Source organism: Felis catus, chromosome B2, assembly GCF_018350175.1.
Source record: "Felis catus isolate Fca126 chromosome B2, F.catus_Fca126_mat1.0, whole genome shotgun sequence".
Taxonomy (NCBI): domain Eukaryota; kingdom Metazoa; phylum Chordata; class Mammalia; order Carnivora; family Felidae; genus Felis; species Felis catus.
Window position 1 is genome coordinate 66,306,906 of NC_058372.1, and position 27,488 is coordinate 66,334,393.

Genomic DNA, 27,488 nt, shown 5'->3' on the forward strand with positions numbered 1-27,488 from the left:
ACAGTATTCATCTGTATTATAAAGAAAAGGCCATTCAGAAGAAAGGGGACCAAGGAGTGACTTCAGGAAGGCCTGCAGGGAGAGAAAGGACTGTGTCAAATGCATATCTGTATACCCTTATTGCCTAGGAAAGAGTAGATATCCTTGTTTGCTGAATGAATGAATGACCTCTTCCTCAAAACTGAGGCTGAGTCCTTGAGTTTAAAATATAGAAAAAACTCAAGATAAATAATATGATGTTTCAGTGGATCGGAGGAAGAGACCACATCTAGGTCAGGGAGAATGTAGGAAGTCAAGGGTCATGAAGGAGGTGGAGACGAAGAGTGACTTTCCAGGTCCAAGGAATGAAATTGGTAAAGGTATGGAGGTGAGGAAAAATGGCGAGCAGATGGGGGAAGGGTTAAGCAGTTGTAGCTGGATGTAGCTGGTGGATGTGTGCTGGGAGATGGAGCAGGTGGGCCTAGGAGTTAGGAGGGTAGGCTGCTGGGTGGTTTACTGGGCAGCTAGTAAGGGGAGCTAGGGGCTTCAGCTGGGGGGAGCATCCTGATCAGGCAGATGAGATGTGTTGGGACCAATGACCCAGCATGGGTGGAAGTTGGGCAGAAGATCAGATTCAAGGCCACTTAAACTTTTTTATTTCAGGTGGAAACAAAAGTCACAGAGATCTTATTTAGAAGATGGGAGAGGGATTTAAACAAATTCCAGAGACTTGAAAAACTGGAATGGAAAAGACATGTGGTTAATTATACACTGGTATGGGGGTAGGGTGGGAGAGGACAGAGGAGGAAGAATGCTCCTAACAAGAATAAGGAAGTGGTGGATTTTGTTGGAGATGGGGTTAAGGGAGAGAGGTTGGATTTCCAAAAGTCCTAAGTGTAGAGAAGAGAGCCAGTGGGGATGTCTGGTGAGCAGTTAAAAACCTGGTGGTGATTACACAGTAGTTTGAGCAACGGGTGTTTCGTTTCTTGTTTCTTTAAAGTGATGGTTTTATTTGAACAGTTATACTGCCACATTTGGTAAAGGGAAAACTAATTCTCTGTCCTACCCCTGGTTGCCTATTTTTCTCGCTTCAGAGGTAACCTGTCTCCAGTTTCTTGAGTATCATTGTAAAGATATTCTGTATGTATCTGTGTTTTTTTGTTTCCAGAGAATTTTATGGGTTTTTTTTTATTTTTTTATTTTTGTATTTTTTTATTTAAAAAAATTTTTTTTCAACGTTTTATTTATTTTTGGGACAGAGAGAGACAGAGCATGAACGGGGGAGGGGCAGAGAGAGAGGGAGACACAGAATTGGAAACAGGCTCCAGGCTCTGAGCCATCAGCCCAGAGCCCGACGCGGGGCTCGAACTCACGGACCCCGAGATCGTGACCCGGCTGAAGTCGGACGCTTAACTGACTGCGCCACCCAGGCGCCCCTGGGTTTTTTTTTTAATGTTTATTTTTTGAGGGAGAGAGGAAGAGAGAGAGTGCGTGAGCAGGGGAGGGGCAGAGAGAGAGAGAGAGGGGTACAGAGGATCCAGAGAGGGCTCTGCACTGACAGCAGGGAGCCTGATGTGGGGCTCAAAGTCATTAACCGTGAGATCATGACCTGAGCTGAAGTTGGACATTCAACCAACTGAGTCACCCAGGCACCCCTGTATTTTTGTTTTTAAAGGCTAGAGAAGACTTGAGTGTTCTTGAGACAGAAGGAAAAGAACAAGAAGAGAGGTAGAGATTGAAGAAGCAGAAATTACAGAGGAATTACTGAAGCAAGGTCTTAGAGGAGGTAGGAGAGGATACAGTCTGTGGTGTAGGCATACCCTTTGGGGAGAAGAGCGGGTCCTTTGCAGAACTAGGAAGGGCAGGTTGGGGGCAACAAAGATTTCGAATGCTGGATCACTCAGAGGGCCTTGGCTTGGTGATGGCACAGAGGCACCTAGAGGTAGACTGGTGGCTTGAGGAAGATGGTAGAGATGTAAAATAGCCACTCTAGACACCAGAAGCGACCATAGAACTGCCAGATCCAAAAATCCATCCAAAAATGTTTAATTTTGATGATTTATAAAAGAAATATCACCATAGCAACTTAAAGCTATTTACAAATTTAAAAATAAATGTATCCACATCATATTACATCAAACAGTTTCAGTTAAAATGTTACAGGTAGTGTTGAACAAACATAAAAAAACACAAATCAAGTTCTAAATCACATAAATGCCCTCGAAGCATGCTCAAAAACCACTGGAAGATGGTCAGGTAAAAACTGGAAAATGTGATTCAGGAGCCGGAAGTAAGGATGATTACACCACCGGTTGTAGGCCAGAAGCTTACATGTAGTCAAATGGAAAAAAATGTGAGAATTAAAAAAAACTTTTTAAGAAATTATTCTTGTGGAAGCCCATAGAACACAGGAGTTGGAAATTTCTATTTTAATCCATGAGAAGGTAGTTCTAATCAAGGGTGATATTGTTTGTGGTTAAGTGGGCATCACACCGTCTTTTTGCAGGTTACATGCCAAGCCGTATTCCAGTGAGCTGGGGAGGGGGAAGTGTGAGGATGCGTCAGACCACGGCGGCGGGTCTTGCTGCCTGGGTCTACTCAGCTTTATCTACACGTTAAGAGCCCCCCGGGGGAAGGACGCCATCTGAAGGGTTGGCGCTGACCCTGGTCTTGGGCGCTGCCTCTGATAAATGCTGGGCACTGTCCCTGAAGCCAGGGAGGGAATGCTCGGCGGCTGCCTGGGCATGCTTCCCTCAGCCTGGTTGCCAGGCCAAATTATACAGCGGTTGGCAGCTCCGTGGAGATGCTGCAGTTTGAGACCTAAGTGTCCGGGATTGCTGCCGACAATTCATTCTTATGAGGAAAGTGGTCAAAAACAGGTGTTTGCCACGACCTGAGAATTATTACCTAGTTTAATTAAGCAAAGGTATAGAGGGGTCCACTTCAGCTCATTCCTTTATGTATGGCCCTTAAGAATAAGCACAACTCCCCTCCTTTATATCACCTGATTTACAGCCAGATGCGTGACCCTCAAGTGTAAGTTCCAGGATACATGTTATTAATAATTAAAAATAGTTAATTTTACTAATCTGGCAACTTGTGACATTTCATGATTACAAGCCTTAAAAATTTAATACAAGTACAATTTTTTCTTATACATACAATGCATACACATTAAAATATCAAAGGCACTTTTAGGTTACATGATCAACAAAAATACATTAATAGAGACAGGATTATTTATTGGTTGCTTCAGTTTCTGTGTCCATGTTGATCGTTGAGAGCCCAGCTTTGCACTTCACCTTTGCCGAATAGCGTGAAGAAAATGGCACCAAACACATTAATAGCAGCAGCGATATAGAAAACGGTTTGCCACTCGCTAATTGTGTTCTATAGAAAGGAAAACATGCAGATGAAAAAGAACTTTGTTTACAGTCCACTTTATAGAAAAGGTGGTGTCACAAGACTGTTACAACACTAGTGCTAATCATAAAAGCCCCATGCTGGAAACACCCCAAATGTCCACAGCAAAAATGTGGTCTATTTGTTCAACAGAATACTATACATGATGAAAATGAATGAGCTACAACAACATCGATGCACCTCACTAACAAAACGTTAAGTGGAAGAAGCCAGACATAAAAGAGCACGTATTGAGGGACGGTTTTATATAACATTCCATTATATAAAAGCTCAAAATCACACACACAAAACTATAATCTATAGTGTTAAAAGTCAGAGTAGAGGCTCCTCTTGGTAGGGAGATGGGGGAATGGCAGCGAAGAGTACCTGGAGGCTTTGCACGAGAGGTAACGTTCTGTTTCTTGACTGGGAGCTGGTTACACCAGTTATTAACTTTGTGAAAATTCATCCAACTGTATGCTTAGGATTTTGTATTTTTTAAATACTGTAATGCTTCAATAAAAAGCTTACTCAAAATAAAACGTGTGGCATGTCTTTCCACATGCATTGCTAGGAAAGTACTCATCTCCCAAGTTCTCAGGTGGAGGTATAAAGGGCAGATCAAGTAAGGATGAGTTAAGATGAACTTTGAAGTTCAAGTTTGAGGCCTGGCACACAGAGTTCTTGAATGGCACACAAAACAGGACACGTGTGGGATTTGCCAGTTAAGAGATCAACAAAACACAATTGTTCAGTGTATAATCCAGTGGTATAAAAACATTAGGCAGTTAGCTAATTTCTGGGTCATGTGACTAACTTACAACCACTTTTTGGATTTTGCAATGTCAGTCTAACCAGAATGCTACATTTGCAGCATTTAAAAAAGAAAAAACAAGTGGTGGAACTGGTAACGGGAAAGAAAAAAGAAAGGCACTAGGAGGCTAGTATGAGGTCATTCATTTAGGAAAAAAGGAAAATCATGGAGAAAGAAAGCACTCTGCTGTTAAGTTATACTTATCTGAGATGCATGTATTTGGGGAAGAAAAATCTTAGAAATTCATTGTAAAATTTAGTAACTATTTAGTATGTGAACAATGTGGTTTTTATTTGTACTTGACTCATTCCACAAAGTTTTTGAGGCAGTGCAGTACTTTTTAATTGTGAGCAATTACAATTGTAAAGGCAAATATGTGTTTTTCCTCTTAAAAAATATCCTTTTAATAACATTAAACAAATGCTATGATAGCATATCCAAAATTCAGTTCAGTTCCCACTTTACATTCAAGACTTTAATTGAAGAATCCAGATTTCCCTAGCAGAAATGCTACAATTATCCATAATAAGTAAAATTAATACATGGTAGTATGTTGACTTAAGTTTGTGTGTGCCACAATGCTCCATGAAGATAAGGTTAAACGTTTCTGATGTGTCCATATATATTATATATTTTTTGATGTGTCTATAACGAGACACAGAATTTTAGGGGAAAAAAAAACTTTCCCAACATCCCTATTTAAAAAAATTTTTTTCAACATTTATTTATTTTTTGAGAGAGGGAGGGAGGGTGGGAGAGGGAGAGAGGGAGGGGGTGGGGAGGAGAGAGAGAGAGAGAGAGAGAGAGAGAGAGAGAGACAGGAGTATAAGCAAGGGAGGGTCAGGGAGAGAGGGACACAATCTGAAGCAGGCACAGGCTCCGAGCTGTCAGCACACAGCCCAACACGGGGCTTGAACCACTTATTGTGAGATCATGACCTGACTAAATTTGAACACTTAACTGACTGAGCCACCCAGGTGCCCCTCAACATCCCTTCCTATTAAATGAGAGAAAACAGTAATGAGGAGGCACCGATTCATTCAAGTAGGGAATTAGAAATGGTGGGAGCAGACAAGAAATAGGAACACTGTGGTGAACACATATAAGTCTGAAATCAGTATATTTGGCAATAAAAAAGTTTGTAAGCGTATTCTGAAATTCTAAGGATTAGATGGTGTTAATTTGATTACAGAGACAAAGAATTAAGTCTCTTTTACACATTTAGAGTTAGCGTCTTGAAGAATATATTTCATCAGGTGTTACATTGTTTTAAACAGTAGAAAACTGGAGTTGGAGGTCACTGATTTTTATTTCTTGCATGTGTGGGCAACTTTTACAGGGCCGAGTCTCTGCTTACTGATGTGGCGCCATGCTGCCTCCCTGCTCGAGGCCAGACCAGCCTTGGGCCCCTGGAGGGCTCAGTGCCCTTCCTGCACCCCATCCACTCCTCTAGGGCTCCTTCTCCACAGACTGCGTGTTCTCTCCCCTGTACCCACAGCACTCTGCACACATTTTTTTTTTCTGCAGCATTTGCCATACTGTACTTTATTTGATTACATATAATCTCTAAATGATGAGTTTCTCAAGCATAGAAGCTTGTCATTTTGCCTTTGGATCCTCAGTATCTGGCATATTAATAAGCACTCAAAAATGCCTACTTAGGGGCACCTGGGTGGCTCAGTCGGTTGAGTGTTCGACTTTAGCTCAGGTCATGATCTCACAGTAAGTCGTTCAAGCCCCGTGTCAGGCTCTGTGCTGACAGCTCAGAGCCTGGAGCCTGCTTCGGATTCCGTGTCTCCCCTCTCTCTGCCCCTCCCCCACTCATACTCCGTCTATGTCTCTCTCTCTCAAAAATAAACATTAGAAAAATTTTAATAAAAAAAATCTTAACAGGGGCGCCTGGGTGGCTCAGTTGGTTGAGTGTCTGACTTCGGCTCAGGTCATGATCTCATGGCTCGTGAGTTTGAGCCCTATATCGGGCTCTCTGCTGACAGCTCAGAGCTGGGAGCCCGCTTCGGATTCTGTGTCTCCCCCTCTCTCTGCCCTTCTTCTCTTGCACTCTTTCTCTTTCTCAAAAAATGAATAAACATTAAAAAAAAAAAAAAGAAATGCCTGTTCAATCCATGTTTGACTATTTCAGGGCTCACTAACTCATAAGGTAGCCCATTCCATATAGTAGACAGCGTTAAGCAGGAAGTTTTCCTGTTGTGTCCTCATTACTTCTCTCCATCCGTCTTTGTGGAACTGCTGAGAATAAGTCACCATCTTTTGTGTGGTAGTCCTTCAATATGTGAAGTTACCTATCATGTCTTCACAAGTCTTCTGCTTCTGTCAGTATTTGTCATTTCACCTGATATTTATTCATTTGCACATGACCTCCTGACATCTCTCTCACCTTTGTGGACCCACTTCTTGAATAATTTTACATAAACAAACAATTTTTATTTGTTCAAACCAAAGACACAAGATACTGTATAAAATCATGACTTCGAAGTACATGTGTGGTGTCAGCTACATTTTCATTGAATTTAGTTCTGTTGTTCTAAAATCCAAAGAGTGTTCTTTGAAAATAGACTTCCCTATCCATTAGGGCATTTAGCTTTTTGTTGATACAAGGAATTTCATAAGAATAAACACTCAAGGGTGCCTGAGTGGCTCAGTCAGTTGGGCTCCAACTTTGGCTCAGGTCATGGTCTCATGGTTCTTGGGTTTGAGCCCTGCATCGGGCATTGTGCTGACAGCTCAGAGCCTGAAGCCTGCTTTGGATTCTGTGTCTCCCTTTCTGCCTGCCCCCCCGCCCCATGCTCTGTCTCTCTCTCTCAAAAATAAATAAACATTAAAAAAAAAAAAGTAAAAAAAGAAAGAATAAATATTCAGAATTTTACTCTTAATTAAAATACACTCGACTTTGACACAGATGTGCAGGTTCAAATGAACTATGTAGACCTTTGTAGTTTATAAGCAAATTATCTACTTACATCAGGGGTCAGACTTTTAGCAATGACAGGTCCAACCATTCCTGGAATAGTGGCAAATGTATTTGTGATGCCCAGGAGGATACCAGCATACCTGCAGAAACATTTTCATAGAGGTTTATTATTGTGTTATACATTTAAGTAGTTTCTTTCAATAGATAGCTGTACTATTTCCAGAATACGCTGTATTCTTGTGAAATTTTATGTCTAAATGAAATGTCTTACTAAGTTGGACTGAATGTATTTTGAATATATTTAGCTGGCGAAAAATTTGCATTTCAATAGTTAATTAGCATTCTAACATTATATAGGGGAATGCAAGCCACTAAAATGATCCTTTTTATAGTGATTTAGAAAAGTGTTGAGATTGATTTTTATACATGACTATATTAGATAGGAAGCTTGATACATCTTAAGGTTTTTTAGTAAAAAAAAATTATTTCTTGGTTACAAAATCTATTTCAGTGTTGAAAATTTGAAACAAATTAAGAAGAAAATAAAATTACCTATAGTCCTTTCATATAGAGATAATCAACATTAACACTTTGGTAATTATCCTAATTATTTTTGTTCATATGTATGTATTTCTAATATTATTAGAGAAATGAGATAATATTTAACATATAATTCTATAGCTTACTTGTTCTGCTTATAATGTATCTGCTTATAGCTAAGTCCTTACACACTATCCCAGAAGTAGACAAGTTTGGTATACATTGTGTGTGTGTGTGTGTGTGTGTGTGTGTGTGTAACAAAAAAAACGCATTTCTTAAAAAGTTTATTTATCTTGAGAGAGAGAGAGAGAGAGAGAGAGAGAGAGAGAGAGAGAGAGAGAATCTCAAGCAGGTTCCATGCTATCAGTTCAGGAGACCTATACAGGGCTCAATCTCACAAACTGCGAGATCATGACCTGAGCCAAAATCAAGAGTCAGTTGCTCAACTGACTGAGCCACCCAGGTGCTGCAAAAATGCTTTTTTAATAAACACAGAAAAAGTTGATTTATTTTAAGGGTAAAGCTTAGAGGAGTCAGATATTCTCACCTTTGTTTAGGTGCAAATCTTTAAAGAAAGAATTCCTGCTTGTATTTGGGAAACACTAGTGATCTGCTGACTTCTCCAATACATAAAGAATGTATGTAGACTGAGGAAGGCTAAATGAAATGCTTATCATTTTCTAAAAAGAAGTCATGTTGGGGCACCTGGGTGGCTCAGTTGGTTAAGCATCTGGCTCTTGACTTCAGCTCAGGTCATGATCTCATGGCTTGTGAGTTCGAGCCCCATGACGGGCTCTGTGCTGACAGTGCTGAGTCTGCTTGGATTCTCTCTCTCTCCCGTCTTCTTGGCTCTCCCCTGCCCGCCCCCCACCCCCAAAATAAATAAACATGGAAAAAAAAGTTATATTGGACTGATAATCAGGAGACCTAAAGATTTGTGACCCCCCAGTTCTACCATTGACCATCTATGTAACCTTGGGCCAGTTAGTGATAGATTATTTCCCTTATCATTCATGGGTTCATCGATGTATACATGTAACATATTTGGTGGTACCACACAAGATCCCCCACAACCCACCAAATGTACTAAAATATTAGTTTTGAGTATAACATACACATGGAAATATGTAAAAATTGTAAGTGTAGAGCTTGATGAATTTTTACAAAGTGAACACAACCATGTTGCTAGCACTCGGTCAAGAAACGGAACTTACTGGAATAAACATTTTAAAGGACATTTTACATTAGGTTGAGCTGCCTCTCAGAATGTATAAGCTTTAATTTGAATAATCATAATTTGCCAGGTCATCTCTATTCGAAAACTTACAAGGATGATTTAATGCTTACCCTAAAAAGACTATAATCTTTTGCCTGATTGGCAGTGGTCTGGCCCTGGTCCATCTACCCAGCCTTGCCTTATTACCTAGTAGTCTACAATACCTAACTTCAGATTCAGACAGCTCTCACTCCAGCTGCTCACATCTGGTATGCTCATTCCTGTTAATTATCTCTACTCATATTATACTCAGTATCTGAAATCCACACTCTTTCTGTCCGGTGTTTTATTCCCTTTTAGTTTTTGCAGGGCCACTACATACATGCTCATTCATGCCAACCAGAGAAGTGGTATGTGACCCACAATTGTTTCAGGCTCTGTCCATGGATCCCTGGGGCACTGGCTGCACTGAATACTGGAGCTTTGTCTTACAGAGACTAGTACCTCTCTTGGACATTGGCTTCAAAGGATGCTGACTCCTGATCAGGAATTTCATACGAATGGAATCACACAGCATATAGTCTTTTAAATTATATACTAGGCTTGCTAAACATCCCAATTGTTATGTGTATCAATAGTTTATTCATTTTTTATTGCTCTCTTTTTAATTGAAGAAACTGGGATTTTGTCATACAGACAGTCAGTGCTATGTTCTATATTTGTAGACTGCATTCCTGAGACATCATTTAGCATAATCTTACATTCCCAGTATTTCCTGTATACTGATAGTATCTAGACTCTAGATCACAGAGGGTGCATTAGATTCAGCTTTGATTTTTTAGCAAGAAAATTTAAAGGTGGTGATGGAGTTAAAAATTGGTTAACTAAGTAAATGGCATTTATTAATTTATTTTTCATAAGAATCATCTAGGTATATACAAAGTCCAACTAGAGCTTTTAATTTTTCATGAAATAATCAGTGTTATTATAAAATAAAATTCTGGTCCAAATTAAAGAAGCTTGAAATTTATTAGTTCATGTAGTCTTATTGTGGGATACTAAGATTTGTTAGTATTTAGGATCCTCAGTATCTTGGTTGCAGATGACGAATCTGAAATTCCTCTCTCCATTTTGGATATGGACAAGTGCCTACTGTGGGTTGAACTGTGTCATCCCAAAATTCGTATGTTGAGGGCCTAACCCCCCATTATGACTGTTCTTGGAGATATGGTTTTTAGGAGGTTATCAAGGTTAAGTAAGTGTAGGGTCTTAACCCAATAGGATTAGTGGCCTTATAAGAAGAGGAAGAAAGAGAAATCGCTCTATCTCTGTGAGTATTTACCAAGGAAAGGCTATGTGAAGACACTGAGAGAAGGTGGCTGTAAGCAAGGAAAAGAGCTCTCGCCAGAACCTGACTATGCTGGTACCCTGATCTTGGACTTCCAGCTTCCAGAACTGTGAGCAAATAAACTTCTATTTTTTAAGCTACCTGGTATATGGCATTTTGAATGGCAGTTTGAGTTGACTAATACAGTGCCTAAATAAAACATCCTGCTGAACTGAATTAAATTATCTACAACTATCAAACATTTTTATGTTCAAAACTCATTCATAGTGGATACAATAACGAAAGCATATGGCACAGGTCTTTTTAGCTTACGCCCTGTAGGGAATGTATCTTAAATTAACCAGGCTTGGCAGAACCTGTTTTTTTTTTTTTTTTTTTTTTAAAACCATTAACACCTTGCCAGTAGGAGGAACTGACTGTAATGCTGCCAGGCCTTTTCAGTGACAGATATTAAGTGCAGATGAATGCTGTGAAATTCTAAATGTCAGCACCAAGAAACTCATTCAGGTATTTCTATTACACTTGGCCAGGAAGGGCCATGAAAGATTGATGGCTATTTGGAAAAAAACATGTTGTACAGACTCAGTCTGGATTCTGTGGTGGTGGAATACTAGAATGCAATGGGATTAACAGTTAGAAATCTATCCGATTCCCCGATATCTGGGCAACAAAATCATTCATAGAAAATCTCTATCTCATTCTATAGAAGAAAAGGCTTAGAAAATACCATGAACACATGTGTATGTTATATACATGTTTATTCAAAAACCTCATCTCAGGTATGGCTCTAAGTATTTTATATATATCCCATTTTAATAGTAAAATCTACTCCATGAGGTAGGGATTGATATCTCCTTTCTACAGATGAAGAAAGATTGTAAAATGTTACCCAATTTGTCTGATTCCAAATCAGTACTTAATATTACAAGGTTAAAATCTATAACATTGCCTTCTTAACAACATAGTCGTCACTGAATTCAATCTGTAGGGAATGCCAGTTCTCTCATGCTTAATTTTTTACCATAAGCTCCAGTGCTGAATGCTTAAAAGTCTGTGGTCCTCAACTGTTCCTGTTCTAACTATCAGAGCGCTTCCCTGTGCATGGACAGACACTCAGCTGTTACCAAAGAAAAAGGAGCTAAGCAACATCATGGTCATAAAATATATAATCCCCCAGTTAACCAAGAGGTGGAGAACCAGAAACAGCTAGTATCCTTTGAATCAAGAAATTCTAGTTGGAAAGCTCATCTGAGGGGTTGAATCAAAATATAAGGGGGGGAGGGATAATTTTGACTTTGATGACATTACATTTGTACAGCTATATACTTTTAAAAGTTACATATGTTGTTCATATACATACATATGTTGATCACAACCACAAATCTGGTGCTTACATGTACTTACCACTCTTCTAACTTCTACAACTATTTGTTGGTATCACTTATGTTACTAAACTGTTTAGTTTCATACTATATCTAGATACATGTCTTTTTTGACTTATGACTCACAAAATGCCAGGGCTCGAACAGATGTGAAATTTAGCCATTCATCTGATGCTTGAAGCCCAGTTCTGGGATCCTGCCTGCACAACATCCAGTATATGCTTCAGGACATGATTTTATGACCCTCCACGCCAGCAGAAGCTTACACAGATGCAAACAAGGGCCATGTTACTTTCATGTTTGTGTCTTCAACATTTGGTACAGGGCCTGGCACAGTGTTTGTTAAATGACTAGATCCATTAGTCAGCATGCTATGACACTGAAATGTAGTAATTACACATCTACCTAATTGTACAACCAATTCATCTTTTCCATCCTATCCAAAAGGATTATCATGGGAGATCTAGTTGAAATCCTAATATACTAAATATACTGTATTCTCTTTACGTCTGAGGCTAGAAATGTTGAGAAATCAGACCACTTTGCTATTTTGACTGTTAGTGATCTAATGTTATCTCGTTAGTAATCAATATTTTCTTTTCTAAGAGCTTACCAGTCATCCCTTTAATATTTTACTTGGATTGATTTGTGACTCTGGTCATGGCACCTGACTCAAAGTTTGCCAGAAAATAATAGTTTATTGCATTATGTCCAGGTACACTTACTACATTATGAGCTAAGTATATATGTGAATGTATGTGTGTTCTATTTTTTTCACAACAATCTTACAAGGTAGGTACCATGTATATTTGGTTTTTTTCCTTCCCAGAAGCTCCTGCCAGATTCCAGAGCTTCTGATGGATGGAGGGCACCTGATGAATCCTGAACTACATTTCAGCTCCGTGAAATGGAGTGGGTAGCTTCCTGCCTTCTTTCTGGCTAGCTGGCTGGTGAACCAATTTTATGTTCCTTACAATTTTTACTTCTCATATTTATTTACTTAATTTTATAATAAACTCACATAAACTGAGGCAACCAGAATATGTCTGTTCTTGGCTATGAGTTCTTTTCCCTGAGTTCTCAAAATAACTATTAGGCAGTGACCAATTTTTAAGATTTTTGAGAGACAATGATGTAGCAGAAAGATCCCTGGACTATGCTGTTGAGACCTAAATTCAAGTCTGCCATTTACTAGCTGTGACTTTGGAAGCCATATAAGTCCTCTGTACCTGAGTTTCTTCATCTTCAAAATGAGTTCTTTGTGCGTGGTGAGTGTTACCAATGGCCTTCTCTGTATCCATTCCCATGAGCTATGGGGAACATCGACTCTCACCTCTAACTTTAGAGTGGGTGCTAACTGTCCTAAAGTCAAATGGTATTCCCTTGGCCATAGGAGTGGCTCAGGGGATGAATATGGGATTTGGTTTAGTTCAGTCAAAATGAAGCCTAGGACTTAACTTCCATGGTGGAGAGAGGAAAATATCTTTTCCTTTTTTCTTCTTCTTTAAATGTTTATTTATTTTGAGGGATAGAGAGAGAGAGAGAGAGACAGAGAATCCTAAGATAGTGCAGATGCAGGGCTCGAACCCACAAACCACGAGATCATGACTTGAGCCAAAATCAAGAATCAGAGGCTTAACACACTGAGCCACCCAGGGTCCCCAATCCTTTTCTTTCTTGACTGATGTAAAGAAAGAAGGATGTAATTCTGGTTGTTACTGGCAATTATTTCATTGTGTGATTTTACAAGCATACCCAGCCTTATAGTTTTTTAAAACTATTACGAAAGTTAGAGAGTGGAAAAGAAAGGAGTTTTTGGTAATATTAGTGGACAGCTGATGTAAACTCTTTCCTGAAGCCAGATGTCTCTGGACTTTACACTAAAGCGAATCAATAGATTTTGCTGTTCAGCCAGCCTGAATTAGACATCTTTTGTGCCCAAATTCTCAATTCCCATATCCCTTTGAGTGTTCATCAGCCCTCAGCTTGTTAAAATTTCAAGCTTAGACCAATCCAACAGCCTAATTTTAATACTACACTTGGGCTGCTGAACACCACTGAAAGAACATCTCTGTAAAATAGAGTAAAAATTCATCTCCAATCACAGCTTATCCTCATCAATGGCAAAAATCCCTTCAATGAGTTCTTAGTGACGATTTTCCTGGGTAGTTAGTTCGAACTTTTATGATTCTCAAGTCTTTTATTCCACCTGTCTTCTTTCTTAGTCTCAGCAATGAACCTGACTCCCATGTCAAAAAGAAATCAAAGACGAACAGTTAAGATTTTTCAATTAGTTATCTACTGCTGCACTATAAATTACTTCAAACTTAGCAACTTCGGACAACAAATATTTATCATCTCACAGGTTCTGTGGGTCAGGAATATAGAAGTGGTTTAGCTGGCTCAGAATCCCCCAATCATGTTGACTGGGGCTGCAGTTACCTGAAGACTGGACTGGGGCCAGAGGATCCACTTCTTTAAAAAAACATCTTTTTATGTTTATTTTTGAGAGAGACAGAGAGGGTGCGAGTGGGGAAGGGTCAGGGAGAGAGGGGGAGACACAGAATCTGAGGCAGGCTCCAGGCTCTGAGCTGCCAGGCAGAGCCCGTTGCGGGGCTTGAACTCACAAACAGTGAGATCATGACCTGAGCTGACGTCGGATGCCTAACCGACTGAGACACCCAAGCGTGCCCCGAGGATCCACTTCTAAGCTCACTTATGTCACTGCTGGCGATAGTCTCAGTTCCCCCCGATGTGGGTCTTGCCACAGGGCCCCTAAGTGTCCTCCCTACATTACAGTTGAATCATCTGAGACAGAAAGCAAAGAAGTTGCAGTAATGCCTTTTTTGACCTAGTCAGATGCCATTACTTTTGCCATATTCATCAGAAACAAGTCACTAAATCCAGTCCACACTCAAGGGGAGGGGAAATAGACTCTTTCTTTCAAAAGGAGAGGTGTGGAATTTGTGGGCATATTTTAAACCACTACAATTCTCAAGTTCTCATCTCACCTCAAAACTCTTCTTTAAGGAAATCCTCTTTACTACCTTCTGTTTCTTCTCATTTGAAAGCTAATCCCTCCACTTGGACTCTGAATCTCATTCCTTCCTGATTTCTACCAACTAGTCATTGTTACTTCTTCCTTTTAGCTTTAATCTTTCACTGTTGATTGAACTTTTTTTCTCAGCAATATTAACAGCCTGGGTCTCTTTCATCTTAAAAAAAAAAAAAAACAACTCAAACAATCATCCACCAATATATGCCCATCTTTAGCTTTTCCTCCTTCTCTTCATAGTTGTTTTGAAATAGTTGTTTATTGGCAGTAGTTCTCAAATTTTAAGGTCCATAAAGACAACCCAGAGGAGCAACAAAATGCAGATTCCCTATTCCTGCGACCAAGAATTCTGCTTTATTTTTAACAAGCACTCTTGATGATTTTGATATAGATGGGCTAAGGATCACACTTTCAAAATCACTGCTTTATCTTGACTGTCTTCACCTTATCTTTCCATTCATTCCTTAAGTCACTGCAGCCTAGCTTCCTTCTTCTTGTTCCCCAGAAGCATTTTCACCAAAATGTTTAATGAACATCTTCATCTGGGGAGGAACATTTTCTTTTTTTTTTTTTTAATGTTTATTTATTTTTGAGACAGAGAGACAGAGAGAGACAGAGCATGAACAGGGGAGGGTCAGAGAGAGAGGGAGACACAGAATCTGAAGCAGGCTCCAGGCTCCGAGCTGCTAGCACAGAGCCTGACGCGGGGCTCGAACCCACAGACCATGAGATCATGACCTGAGTCGAAGTCGGACGCTTAACCGACTGAGCCACCCAGGTGCCCCGGGAGGAACATTTTCATTCTTGTTTTACTTGACTTCTCTGTGGCATCTGACACTGTCGATCAAGCTCTCTCTTTGGGGATCCTGATCTCTACTTATTTTCCTTCTCCTTCTCTGCTCACTTCTCCTCAATTACCCTTGCATCAGGTTCTTCTATCTTTTGATGAATTCCCAAGGTTTTCATCACTGTCTCTTGAGTAATTTTATCTGATTCCATGGCCTCATTTACTACTCATATGTCAATGACTCTTAAATCTTTATCTCTAACCCAGAGCCCATTCTTGAATTGAAAACTGGGTGGTCTTGGCTTCCTTGACACCTTATTCTTGATTTTCTTTCTATCTCTCTCTTGCTCCTCTTTAGTTTCCTTCTTTGGTTATTTCCCCTCTTTCTCCTAAGTGTTTGCCACGATCCACTCTTGGGATCACTTGTCATTCTACCTTCTCCCTCAAGGCAACTCTTGTCTTTTTTTTTTTTTTTTAATTTTTTTCAACATTTATTTATTTTTGGGACAGAGAGAGACAGAGCATGAACGGGGGAGGGGCAGAGAGAGAGGAAGACACAGAATCGGAGACAGGCTCCAGGCTCTGAGCCATCAGCCCAGAGCCCGACGCGGGGCTCGAACTCACAGACCGCGAGATCGTGACCTGGCTGAAGTCGGACGCTTAACCAACTGCGCCACCCAGGCGCCCCTAAACTTATATATATATATTAAATTAACTTACAAAGCTACAAATTATAACTCATAATTGAAGAGTCATAAACATCTTTAATTCCTTGTGTTAAGTCCTAAAAAGAGTTCACATAACAATTTTAAAACACAAGCACTTACTCCTTTAGGAAATTAATAATTTTGCTTTACCAATATTACATTTTAGTCTAACATTTTCTCAAATATTCTCTTGGTACAAAAAATAGGAACTTGAATACTTTATCAGTGTTTCACAACAGAATAATTGCCCAATTTTAGGGGGCAGGCACATCTCTACATGTGGCAAAAAGTCATTGACCTATTAATAACAAACTTCAGGGGCGCCTGGGTGGCGCAGTCGGTTAAGCGTCCGACTTCAGCCAGGTCACGATCTCACGGTCCGGGAGTTCGAGCCCCGCGTCAGGCTCTGGGCTGATGGCTCAGAGCCTGGAGCCTGTTTCCGATTCTGTGTCTCCCTCTCTCTCTGCCCCTCCCCCGTTCATGCTCTGTCTCTCTCTGTCCCAAAAATAAATAAACGTTGAAAAAAAAATTAAAAAAAAAAAAACCTGGAAATCAACATCCTTGATATCTTCTCCTCACTCTTCAGGTCTAATCTATTGTCAAGTCCCACCTATTGTGTTTACAAATCATCCCAAATCCATCTACTTCTTTTTTATTCTTTTTTTTTTTTAGAGAGTACATGAGTTGGAGGCGGGGGCGGGGGGGGGGCGGCGCTGGGGGAGAGATAGAGAGAGAATCTTAAGCAGGCTCCATGCCCAGTGTGTGGCCCGACATGGGACTCCATCTCATGACTGTGAGATCATGACCTGAGCTGAAATCAAGAGTCAGATGCTCAACTGACTGAGCTACCCAGGCGCCCCTCCATCTACTTCTTTATATCTCCTATTATACCCTATCACTTTTTATCTGGGTTGCTGCAATAGCTTCCTAACTGGTTTCTTCTACTTGTACTCTTATCCATACAAGAGTGATCTTAAAAAACAGAGCAGAGGATGTCATTTCCTATTTGTTCGGGATACAATATAAAATGCTTACTATAGGCTCCTGCTTACTCTCCAGTGGCTTTCTTCTCTGCATCTCTGCTACAAATGACCTTCTCTCAGTTGGCTGAAATACACAGTTATAGATTGAATGTGTGTCCCAAATTCATATGTTGAAGGCTTAACCCTATATTTGGAGACAGGGCTTTCAACGTTTATTTATTTTTGGGACAGAGAGAGACAGAGCATGAACGGGGGAGGGGCAGAGAGAGAGGGAGACACAGAATCAGAAGCAGGCTCCAGGCTCTGAGCCATCAGCCCAGAGCCCGACGCGAGGCTCGAACTCGCGGACCGCGAGATCGTGACCTGGCTGAAGCCGGATGCCCAACCGACTGCGCCACCCAGGCGCCCCTGGAGACAGGGCTTTCAGATGATAAAGGTCAAATGAGGTCATAAGGATGGGGCCTCAATCTGATAGGTCTGGCACCCTTAATTGAAGAGTGAGAGACACTGGGGTTCTTTCTCTGTCTGTACACATGCACAGACACACTGAGGAAAGGCCACGTGAGCACACAGCAAAAAGCAGCCCATCTGCAAACCAGAAGGAGAGTTCTCACAAGAAACTAACCATGCTGGCATCCTGATCTTGGACACTGAACTGTGAGAAAATAAACGTCTGTTGTTTAAGCCACCCAGTCTATGGTATTTTGTTATGGCAGCCCAATCAGACTAAGACACACACCAATTTCTTTTTCTACTTATGTAAATTCTGTCAGGAATACTACTCCTTTTTTGCCTGGCTAACTTCTTCTTACTCATTGCTCAGATTTTAGCTTAAATATCATTTCCTCAGAGAAACCTTCCCTTACTCCTTGATCCACATTATATCTCTCTATTATATTCTCTCATCTTTTCTTCAAAAACTTTTTTATTTGTGAGCCTTATGTTTCTAAAAGTTTCACAGGTCAGGGCTGTGTCTGTTATGACTGGTACTTGGCAGGCATTTGATAAGTACTTGTCAAAAGAATTAATTATCATAATATATTACAATTGTTTAATTTTTTTTTAACTGCTTATTTCCTGAACTAGACTAATCTCCTTGCAAGTAGGAGCTGGGTGTTATTTTCTACTAGCATCATGTATATTGTGCTCAATGTATAGTAGGAACCCCAGACATGTTTGTTGTGTGAGTGGATTTGACTAGGTCAGGGCCTCATACTTGAGGTGCACAAGAATCACCCGAGGATCTTAACATGCAGATTCTAGTTCAGCAAGTCCAGATTCAGTGATGCCTGAGATTCTGTGTTTTTCAGAAAGCCCTACATAATACTGATATTCCTGCTCCATGGACCAAACTTTGACTACTAAGGGATGAGTTGCTCTAAATCCATCTTGGTTCTCACTTTTTATGATTCTATAAACTACATAACTGAACAATATTATTTTGTTTAACTCACTTCAAGTAAAATCCTTTCCAGATTTCTCTTCTAATCAGTAGCATAAAGGAGCATATTTCAGTCCTTTAATTATGTGCTATTTCCTTGAGTCCTTTTTTGGATAATCAGGCTTCATTCCTATGTTGTAAATCTCAAATACAAGCCCCAGAGTCACTGTGCAGCAATTTGTTTAGGCTTCTTCCTATCTTCTCTCCCACAGAAATGGCTTCTCATGCCTTTACTCCTTCAGCTTCAAGGGGTTTTTATTTCAGTTATGTTTGTATCAGATCTTTCAAATTTATCATTAAATTTAATGAACTTTTCTTGAAGTTAATTTGCTTTTCAAATTCTCCCTTTCTTTCATCATTATGTTTAAAATTTTTTTTAATTTTAATTTTTTTTAATGTTTACTTATTCTTGAGGTGGGGGTGGGGGCAGAGCACCAGCTGGGGAGGGGCAGAGAGAGGGAGACACAGAATCAGAAGCAGGATCCAAGATGTCAGCACAGAGCCTGATGCAGGGCTCAGACTCAAGCCATGAGATCACGACCTGAGCCAAAGTCAACATGCTGAACCAACTGAACCACCCAGGCGCCCGTTTTTCATTATGTTAAGCTCCTTTACTTCTTCACTGACCAACAACTATACTCAATAAGCATTTCCTAGCTTATAAGGTTCACAAAATTCTTCCCTCCATTTTTTTCCCCTCTATTTTAATTGTTTTTTTAAAATGTTAATTTATTTTGAGAGAAGGAGAGTGTGAGCAGGGAGGGACAGAGAGAGAGGGAGAGAGAGAAGTAGAGAGAGAATCCCAAGCAGGCTCCTCATTGTCAGAGCAGAGCTCAATGTGGGGCTCAATCTCATGACTGTGAGATCATGACCTGAGCTGAAATCAAGAGTTGGATGCTTAACTGACTAAGACACCCAGGAGCCCCTTAATTGTTTTTTGACAAAAGATTCTGGTATGTTGTAAATACTTTCAACATTAGACATTTAGTCTTGTGATTAAAACCAGAGATTTATTCCTTCAGCAAATGTTTACTGAGCACACTCTATGTGACAGGCAGTATAATAAAACTTTCATGCATGATCAATCTTGAGATGTGAAAACATGATTACACTGCTAGATAGGATAAGAGATATATTCAGAGTTTTTTTTTAAAATCACAATAGACTTCTCACAGTGTAATATTTTTATTATTCTGATGATCAGATCCTTACATTCTTAAAAATGTAATATGAATATGTATATTCATATTAAAAACACAACAGGTTTTCTATTTAATAGGGTGTAATGTAAACTTCTAGATTAAAAATAAAAATCAGGTGAAACTATACAAAAGGTGTTTGAACTTCAGAATTTAAACACTGCCAAGACTATAGCTAATGGTTTTAATAATTATTCACACCTATTTCTGGTTCTGAAAGTTTAAATTGATCTTAATTATATGAAAAGCTATGAAGATGACTCAAGAAGGTACCACTTTCTCTGTAGAACAGTGGCTATTTAGTCAATATGTAACTAATTATTGTTCCTACAGATCTCTAATTACTAACAAAAGTATTATTGTTTAAGGCAAGTAGTTGCCATTGTTAAATAAGAAACTGCCAGATTCATATGCCAGAAAAAGGATAAGCTCTGTAGGTTTATGCAGTTTAACTTGTCGGAATTCTGAATCTTGGAAGGGTCCTATCCCAGATATGTGATTAGATTAGCAAGGTATAAATTAGTGAGGTAAAGTAATATGCAGTCATTTCTTATTATGTAGTTAATTCCATGAAAGAATTATGTGAAAGTAAATGCATATATAAAAAATGAATATGTAACATAATATCTATAGGGTATGGCTGAATATTAAAGTATATCTATTTACATTGTTTTGGATATAGAGTAGAGAAGTTGAGAGGACAAAATATCTTAATGAGTAAAATCTCATTTAGATGTACTATTCCCTTTCATTCCTAATCTCAGCAAATACCATATTTTCAACCTTAATTTCAGTATTATTATCAATATAAATTTACATAGTACTCTGTGGAATTCACTATTGTGCAGATACTTTTTTCTTTTTAAGATTATTTATTTTGAGAGAGAGAGTGTGTGAGCACAGGCAGGGGAGGGGCAGAGAGAGAAGGAAAGAGAGAGAAAATCTCAAGCAGGCTCTGCTTGAGACCCACGAACCATGAGATCATGACCTGAAACAAAACCAAGAATTGGATGGAGACTTACCTCACTGAGCCACCCAGGTGCCCCTATGCAGATACTTTTAATTTTTATTTAGTTTTTACTTTTACTTTTTTTTTTAATTTAATTTAAGCTCTATGCCCATCATGGCGCTTGAACTCACAACTCCAAGAGCAAGAGTTGCATGCTCTACCGACGGAGCCAGCCAGGTGCTTCTATTTTTTATTAAAAAAAAAAAAATAGCCCAACATGGGACTTGAACTCATGACTTTGAGATCAAGAGTCATAAGCTCTAACTGAGCCAGCTGGGTGCCACTGCAGATAACTTTTTAGAGCTATTTAAATACATACACATGTAGCTGATATGTGACCTCAGCTATTTAACCCATCAGTTTCTCTAATTAACAGTTATGATTATTATGAAACTAAACAAGTTTCATACTAGAATTGGTAAATAACAATATCATAATAAAAGTAATATACATTTAAAGCTGTCATCTTTTGCTAATTTGTGGGAAAAGGCGACCCTACAATTCACCCTAAAAAGATTTACAAGGCTATATAATAATATGGACAGGTCTTTATAATTCTATGAAGGACTGAAGGATCACTTTTCAATATCCCAAAGATAAGAAAGTGAAAAAAGGTTTAAAACAAAGCCCAGTAGGTGATATTCAGCATATAAAAGTTGTAAAAGAAATAATTTGATAAAAGTGCAGCCTTTTGTTTCTATTTGTAAGTAAACCTTTGACACTAGTCAATGCTCCAAGTGATTTCTAAGTAGATCTGCTTAGGGGAGGCAATGTAACTTAGTAATGAAAGTATATGATCCCTTGCCAGGGCCTTGGTATCTAAATACTATTCTTCACTAAAAAGAACTGGTGTTCCTTGGAGAAATGGCTATTCCAAGGTATTTCAAGGCAGGGAAGATACAAAGTGAAAATATCTGGTTGTTGCATCAATAAAGAAGTGGTCAAAAGGAAGTGGGATGGGGGTGGCAAGGAGGAGGGGGAAATGTTGATAGGCTATAGGAGCCAGATTGAAGGGGAACCTGTTGGCTAAATCTGAGATAATGTGGGCATAAAAACAGATAAGGACAATCATGGATTGTAACTCATTAAATAAATTAGGAATCTCTGAGGCCACGCTGATGCTAGATAAAGAAGTGGAGCAGGAGGGAAGATCTTCTTACAATAGAATGACAAATGATAAATGTGGAGGGAAAGAGGGTGGAAATACCACTGGTTTGAAGCCACTATAGTAAAAATTGGCTTGGCATGGATCAAGTCTAAGTTGGTGGTGGTGAGGGGAGTTTGACGAGGAGCAGCGTGTTTGTATGATCTCAAAGCATCTTTCCAGAGATGCTTTATTAGTTGAAGGGGGAAAAAGTAAGTTGTTATTAGAGAAATTACAACACCTTGACTGGGTGATCAAAATTAATGTCACTAGGGGCCCCTGGATGTGATTCCCTGAGGTCACAGGCCAGTGAATCTGGTCAGGGATACATTACCTAAATGTAATCACAAGACATGAGACAAATCCACATCGAGTGTGGGCATTCCAGGTATTTAGGCTAGCATGAACAAAGGACCAAAGGTGGAAAAGAACACACATGCGCATGCACGTGTGTGTGTGTGTGTGTGTGTGTGTGTATGTGTGTGTCAGGGAATATTTTTTGAGAATAAAGAGTAGCTCAGTTCATTTGAGGCAAAGAATACAAAGAAAGTGATGTAGGTGAGGGAGGAATAAAATTATAAAGATAAATTTGGACTATAACATGGAGGGTTTTGCATGTTGGCTGAGAATTCTATATTTAAATTTAATAGAGAATATAAAATTTGACTTTAGTATATAATAGTAAAGTGTTGACATACAATAAGACCAATACCCAAATTGTTTTTTAGAAAGAGTTTTAGCGTGGTACTAAATGTGAAAGGCTATTTTCATTCTTCCATTCATGCACCTGATTGACCATGACCCAGCACAGGGCCATGGTGTGGCTGGTGTAAATAAGAGATGTGGCCCCTGTGCTCTCAGAGCTTATAGTCCCAGAGCTTTTGCTTAGGTTACCACCTTTTATATCAAATGGTTTCTTGGTCCAATGCCTAAATTTACTGGTTTTCTTCCTTGGTTCCCCACTGTTGGGTGGATATGTAACACTGAAGCTCCTACTTTCTTGGTATGGTCATGTAAGTCAACCACTCAACAAGTGTGGACTGGGTGTGCCTCTCCTTGTGCAGAAGTTGTGATATAGATATATAGCATGACTCAGTCTGAGGGAGTTTACCTCCAAATTGGGGAGATAAGAAAGAAGAGTTCCATTTAGAAACAATTACAAATCGGGGCGCCTGGGTGGCGCAGTCGGTTAAGCGTCCGACTTCAGCCAGGTCACGATCTCGCGGTCCGTGAGTTCGAGCCCCGCGTCGGGCTCTGGGCTGATGGCTCAGAGCCTGGAGCCTGTTTCCGATTCTGTGTCTCCCTCTCTCTCTGCCCCTCCCCCGTTCATGCTCTGTCTCTCTCTGTCCCCAAAATAAATAAACGTTGAAAAAAAAAAAAAAATTAAAAAAAAAAGAAACAATTACAAATCAAGGTAAGGCAGTTAATATAAATGCATCTAGCATAAAATTATAAATGAATGCACTGAGAAGAAGAGGAGAAAAAAGTAAGCATTAATGGTCTAGAAAGGCCTGATGAAGAACTGGGGTGTGAACTGGGAAGGATGCAGAGGGATGGGGAGAAAATGGCCCTGCCACAGGGGCCAAGAATGAGCCTTAGTAGAAGGCACTGCAAAGCGGCAGAAGGACTCATCAGGGAGCTGGGCACACTTATATTCTGATCGTGTGGAACCTCCTTGGACTTCTTACTTTAGGTACTTACTGAAGGGATGGGAGACTGAGGATTAACAGGAATCAGAAAATTCTGAGGTAGTCTAGGTGTGAAGAATTTAGGCTGGGGGAAGATAGTAGGGGACCATCTATCTTTTCTCCAAATGTAAATTCATATCCATTAAAAATTAACTGTACCAAATCTTCTGGGTTAAAATATTTACACAGCCTCCTCCTCTACCTTGATAACTGGCACAAAAGAATCCTAGAAGTATGTGGCCCAAAGAATATTTCCAGAGAGGGAATTGTAAAAATAATTCTGGGCTTAAAGAGTAAGAATTTTAGGTTTGTATTTTGGCTCTATCATTTATTAGCTGTGGTAGTACAAGACAAATCACTTAACTTCTCTGAATCTGAGTCTTCTTAGTCATAAAATAAGTTAAGAATATCTATCTTATAGGAATGCTTTAAAGATAAAAATGAGGTAATGTTTGTGAAAGTGATTGATAAGTTAGACAAATATATTTGCACATGGGTAAGATAATAATTAGACAAATAATTTGGTCTGGTCTTAGGCATTCATCCATCCAACTAAATGGCCACTATGTGCCAATTACCACGGTAAACTTTGAGGATAATAAGACAGCGTCTGCCTTCAGAGTTCCTATTCTAGCTGGGTAGAGAGACACAAGTTATAATGTGTAATGTTTTTATGGGAACTTGTGTACAGAGGTGATAACAGTTAAAAGCTTAAATTTAAAAACAATTTCAAATGTTAATTATCACGTAAACTGAAGTTTTGTTTCAAAATTTAAAGTCATTCCTAGAGTAGTCAAATTTATAGAGAAAGAAAGGAGAATGGAGGTTGCCAGGGACTGTGGGGAGGTTGGGAACGGGGAGCTAGTGTTTAATGGGTACAGTCTCAGCATGGGAAGAAACAGTTCTGGAGACACATGCTAGTGATGGTCGCACAACAATGTAAATGTACTTAATGTTAATGCCACAGAAGTGTACACTTAAAAATGGTTATGGGGTGCCTGGGTGGCTCGGTCAGTTAAGCGTCTGACTTCGGCTCAGGTCATGATCTTGCGGTCTGTGAGTTCGAGCCCCGCGTCGGGCTCTGTGCTGACAGCTCAGAGCCTGGAACCTGTTTCAGATTCTGTGTCTCCCTCTCTCTCTGCCCCTCCCCTGTTCATGCTCTGTCTCTCTCTGTCTCAAAAATAAATAAACGTTAAAAAAAAAAATTAAAAAAAAATGGTTAAAGTGGTATATTTTGTGCTATATATATTTTACCACAATTAAAGACATGAACTTAAAGTCAATCTTTATCTTAGCCAATCTTTATGTTAGTACTCACGAAGGTGCAATATCCAGATGGTTGATGCTAAATCCAGAAGAGCAAAAGCCTCCCAGTGTTGTTGATATGGTTAAGAATGCAACGGCCAAAGAATAATCACAACCTATAAATCCAGCGGCTACCAGGAATACTGCAGGTCCAATCATTCCTGGAGTTAAAAAGTTATAAACAGAAAAGAAAGCTCCAGTATTAACATTTGCTTGTGCTACCAATAATATAGTACAAATCTGAGGTTTGATATTACTGCCACCTACTGTAGAGACACTGTGCTGCCTAGGAGACAACTTACATAGTTTTCACGAAAAAAAACAACAACAAAAAAACTACTGGAAAACACAGATATAATGCAACTAATGTAAAAGTAAAAAGAAAATATCATTATGGAATATGATTAAATCTACATGTGACCTAGACTCAGCTAAAGTTCTAGGAAGAGCAAGAAGAGGATGACTGAAAAATACAGTTCTCGAGAAAGCAATAGTTGTTGATACAGAAAGAGATTTAAAATTCATATAACCAAAGAAGATAAACTAAATAAACTCTATTAAATAAAGTTAGAAAAACACTCCATCTAGGTTTTAGCAATTGATAGCAATATACACATTTTACAACAGGCATTTAAGCATAAAATATAAGTAACAGGAAGGGACTTAATGAATGGGTTGCCATTCTTTCTGTTCTACAGTAGTGCTATCCAATGACCATCTGTGACAATGGAAATGTTGTATTTGTATACACTGCAGCTGAGAAACTTATTTTTAAAATTCAATTAAATGTAAATAGCCATATGTGGATAGTGGCTACCATATTGGACAGAGGAAGTGAACAGGAGGCAAAAAAGAGAACGTTGGGTTGAATCTAAAGGGATCTACTTCACTTGCAGGTGTGGAGAAATTTCTTGAGAATTGAGACAAGCAAGCAATGGAACAGGACAGCACCTTCCAGCAGTAGCTGCTCAGAAGGTATTTGTAGAATTATCCTGAATAGGGTCCTGCTACCATGTAATTTCTCAAGTATAACCTTCAGCGACTTCCAGGGTCCCTGCTTACTCAAGATCTTAAAAAAAAAAATGAAGTAATTGTCATAGTTTAAAATTTACCTTGATGAAAGCAGTCTGAAACACATGATTATTTAAGGTAGCTTTGAGTTCTTTGATTTATAGCTCCTCATTTAATATAATGATGCCATTAAATGTTTTTGGATTGAAAATTAAAATGTATTCACTTAGAAAAGGGATAGAGACTTAAAAATATTATTTTCACTGCAAACTTGGAGCTGAAAACAAAATGATTTATAAAATTCTGGAAATGATATTCAGCAAAGCAAGCCATTTTTAATGGTTAGGACTAGGGTGGAGATAATAGGATATTATAAATATTAACCCGCAAAATACATAGTTCAAAAACAACATTTATTTGTTCGTTCGTTCGTTCATTCATTCATTCATTTATCTATTTATATTTGAGAGAGTGCGAGCAGGGGAAAGGGGCAGAGAAAGACAGATAGAATCTCAGACTCCATGCTCAGCATGGAACCCAACATGGGGCTCAGTCCCACAATCTTGGGATCATTACCTGTGCTGAAATCAAGAGTCAGACACTCATCTGACTGAGTCACCCAGGTGCCCCAGATCCAACCATCTTGTATAGAAATGCACTACATGCATTAAAACATAGTGTTTTAATATGTGAACAAAATAAATGACGAATATCATTTTTATTTTGCTTTGCACTGTAAACACAGTAAATGATTGTAAATCAAAACAAACATTGATTCACTTCACTTACCTATAAGGCTAAACACTCTTCGGACACATATAGTTGAAAAATTCCATTTTGCCCTTAAATTATCAGCAGCTTGACCAGATAGGATCATACATAACCAACAGCCAAAATAAGGCAGTGCAGATAGAAGCCCATTCTGGAAGGAATAAGAAGATACAGAATTAATTGGTGGGGGGAAGGGGAGTAAGAACCAAAACAATATTCATATACACACATTCACCACCACTCAAAAACAAAGGAAATTCATACAATATAGTGTTGATATTAATACAGTCCAGTCTGCTCGAGGTAATCTTGTTTTTTTTATAATTTTTTAAAAAGTTTATTTATTTATTTTGAGGTGGGGGAGGGGCAGAGAGAGAGAGGGATAGAGAGAGAATCCCAAGCAGGCTCTGTGTTTAAGCACAGAACCGGATGTGGGGCTGGAACTCATGAACCATGAGCATATGACCTGAGCCAAAATCAAGAGTTGAACACTTAAACGACTGAGCCATCCAGGCGCCCCATGCTCAAAGTAATCTTACATGTTATTTTGGGACTTGGGGTACAGTTTCAGTAGGAGAGGACAAATCTTTCTATTACATTAGCCTATAGATTCTCCCCATTGAAAAGTTTTTGTCAATTTTCACTTATTTATACATACTTATATATGTGTTATATAATATTTATATTTTAAGTTATATAAAATTATAATATAAAAATTTACTATAAATATTCAGTTATATTTAAAAATTATATTTCTATTTAAAATTTATATTTATAT

At 39.0% G+C, this 27,488-nt stretch overlaps 1 protein-coding gene across 5 annotated transcripts in view; it reads right to left on the reverse strand.

Moving 5' to 3' along the window:
• SLC17A5 (solute carrier family 17 member 5) overlaps positions 1-27,488 on the reverse strand; it is a 52,841-nt gene that overhangs the window by 641 nt on the left and 24,712 nt on the right. For 3 of the 5 annotated variants that reach the window (XM_003986312.5, XM_045057745.1, XM_019830866.3), the window contains 4 exons: positions 26,729-26,861; positions 24,942-25,089; positions 7,174-7,264; positions 2,010-3,369 (listed from right to left, as the gene is read on the reverse strand). In XM_003986312.5, the coding sequence (XP_003986361.1) occupies positions 3,232-3,369; positions 7,174-7,264; positions 24,942-25,089; positions 26,729-26,861 (510 nt within the window). In that variant the 3' untranslated portion in view covers positions 2,010-3,231. Of the gene's footprint in view, positions 1-2,009; positions 3,370-7,173; positions 7,265-24,941; positions 25,090-26,728; positions 26,862-27,488 lie in introns of those variants that run through there. The other 2 variants (XM_023254143.2, XM_045057743.1) reach the window with 2 other exon arrangements.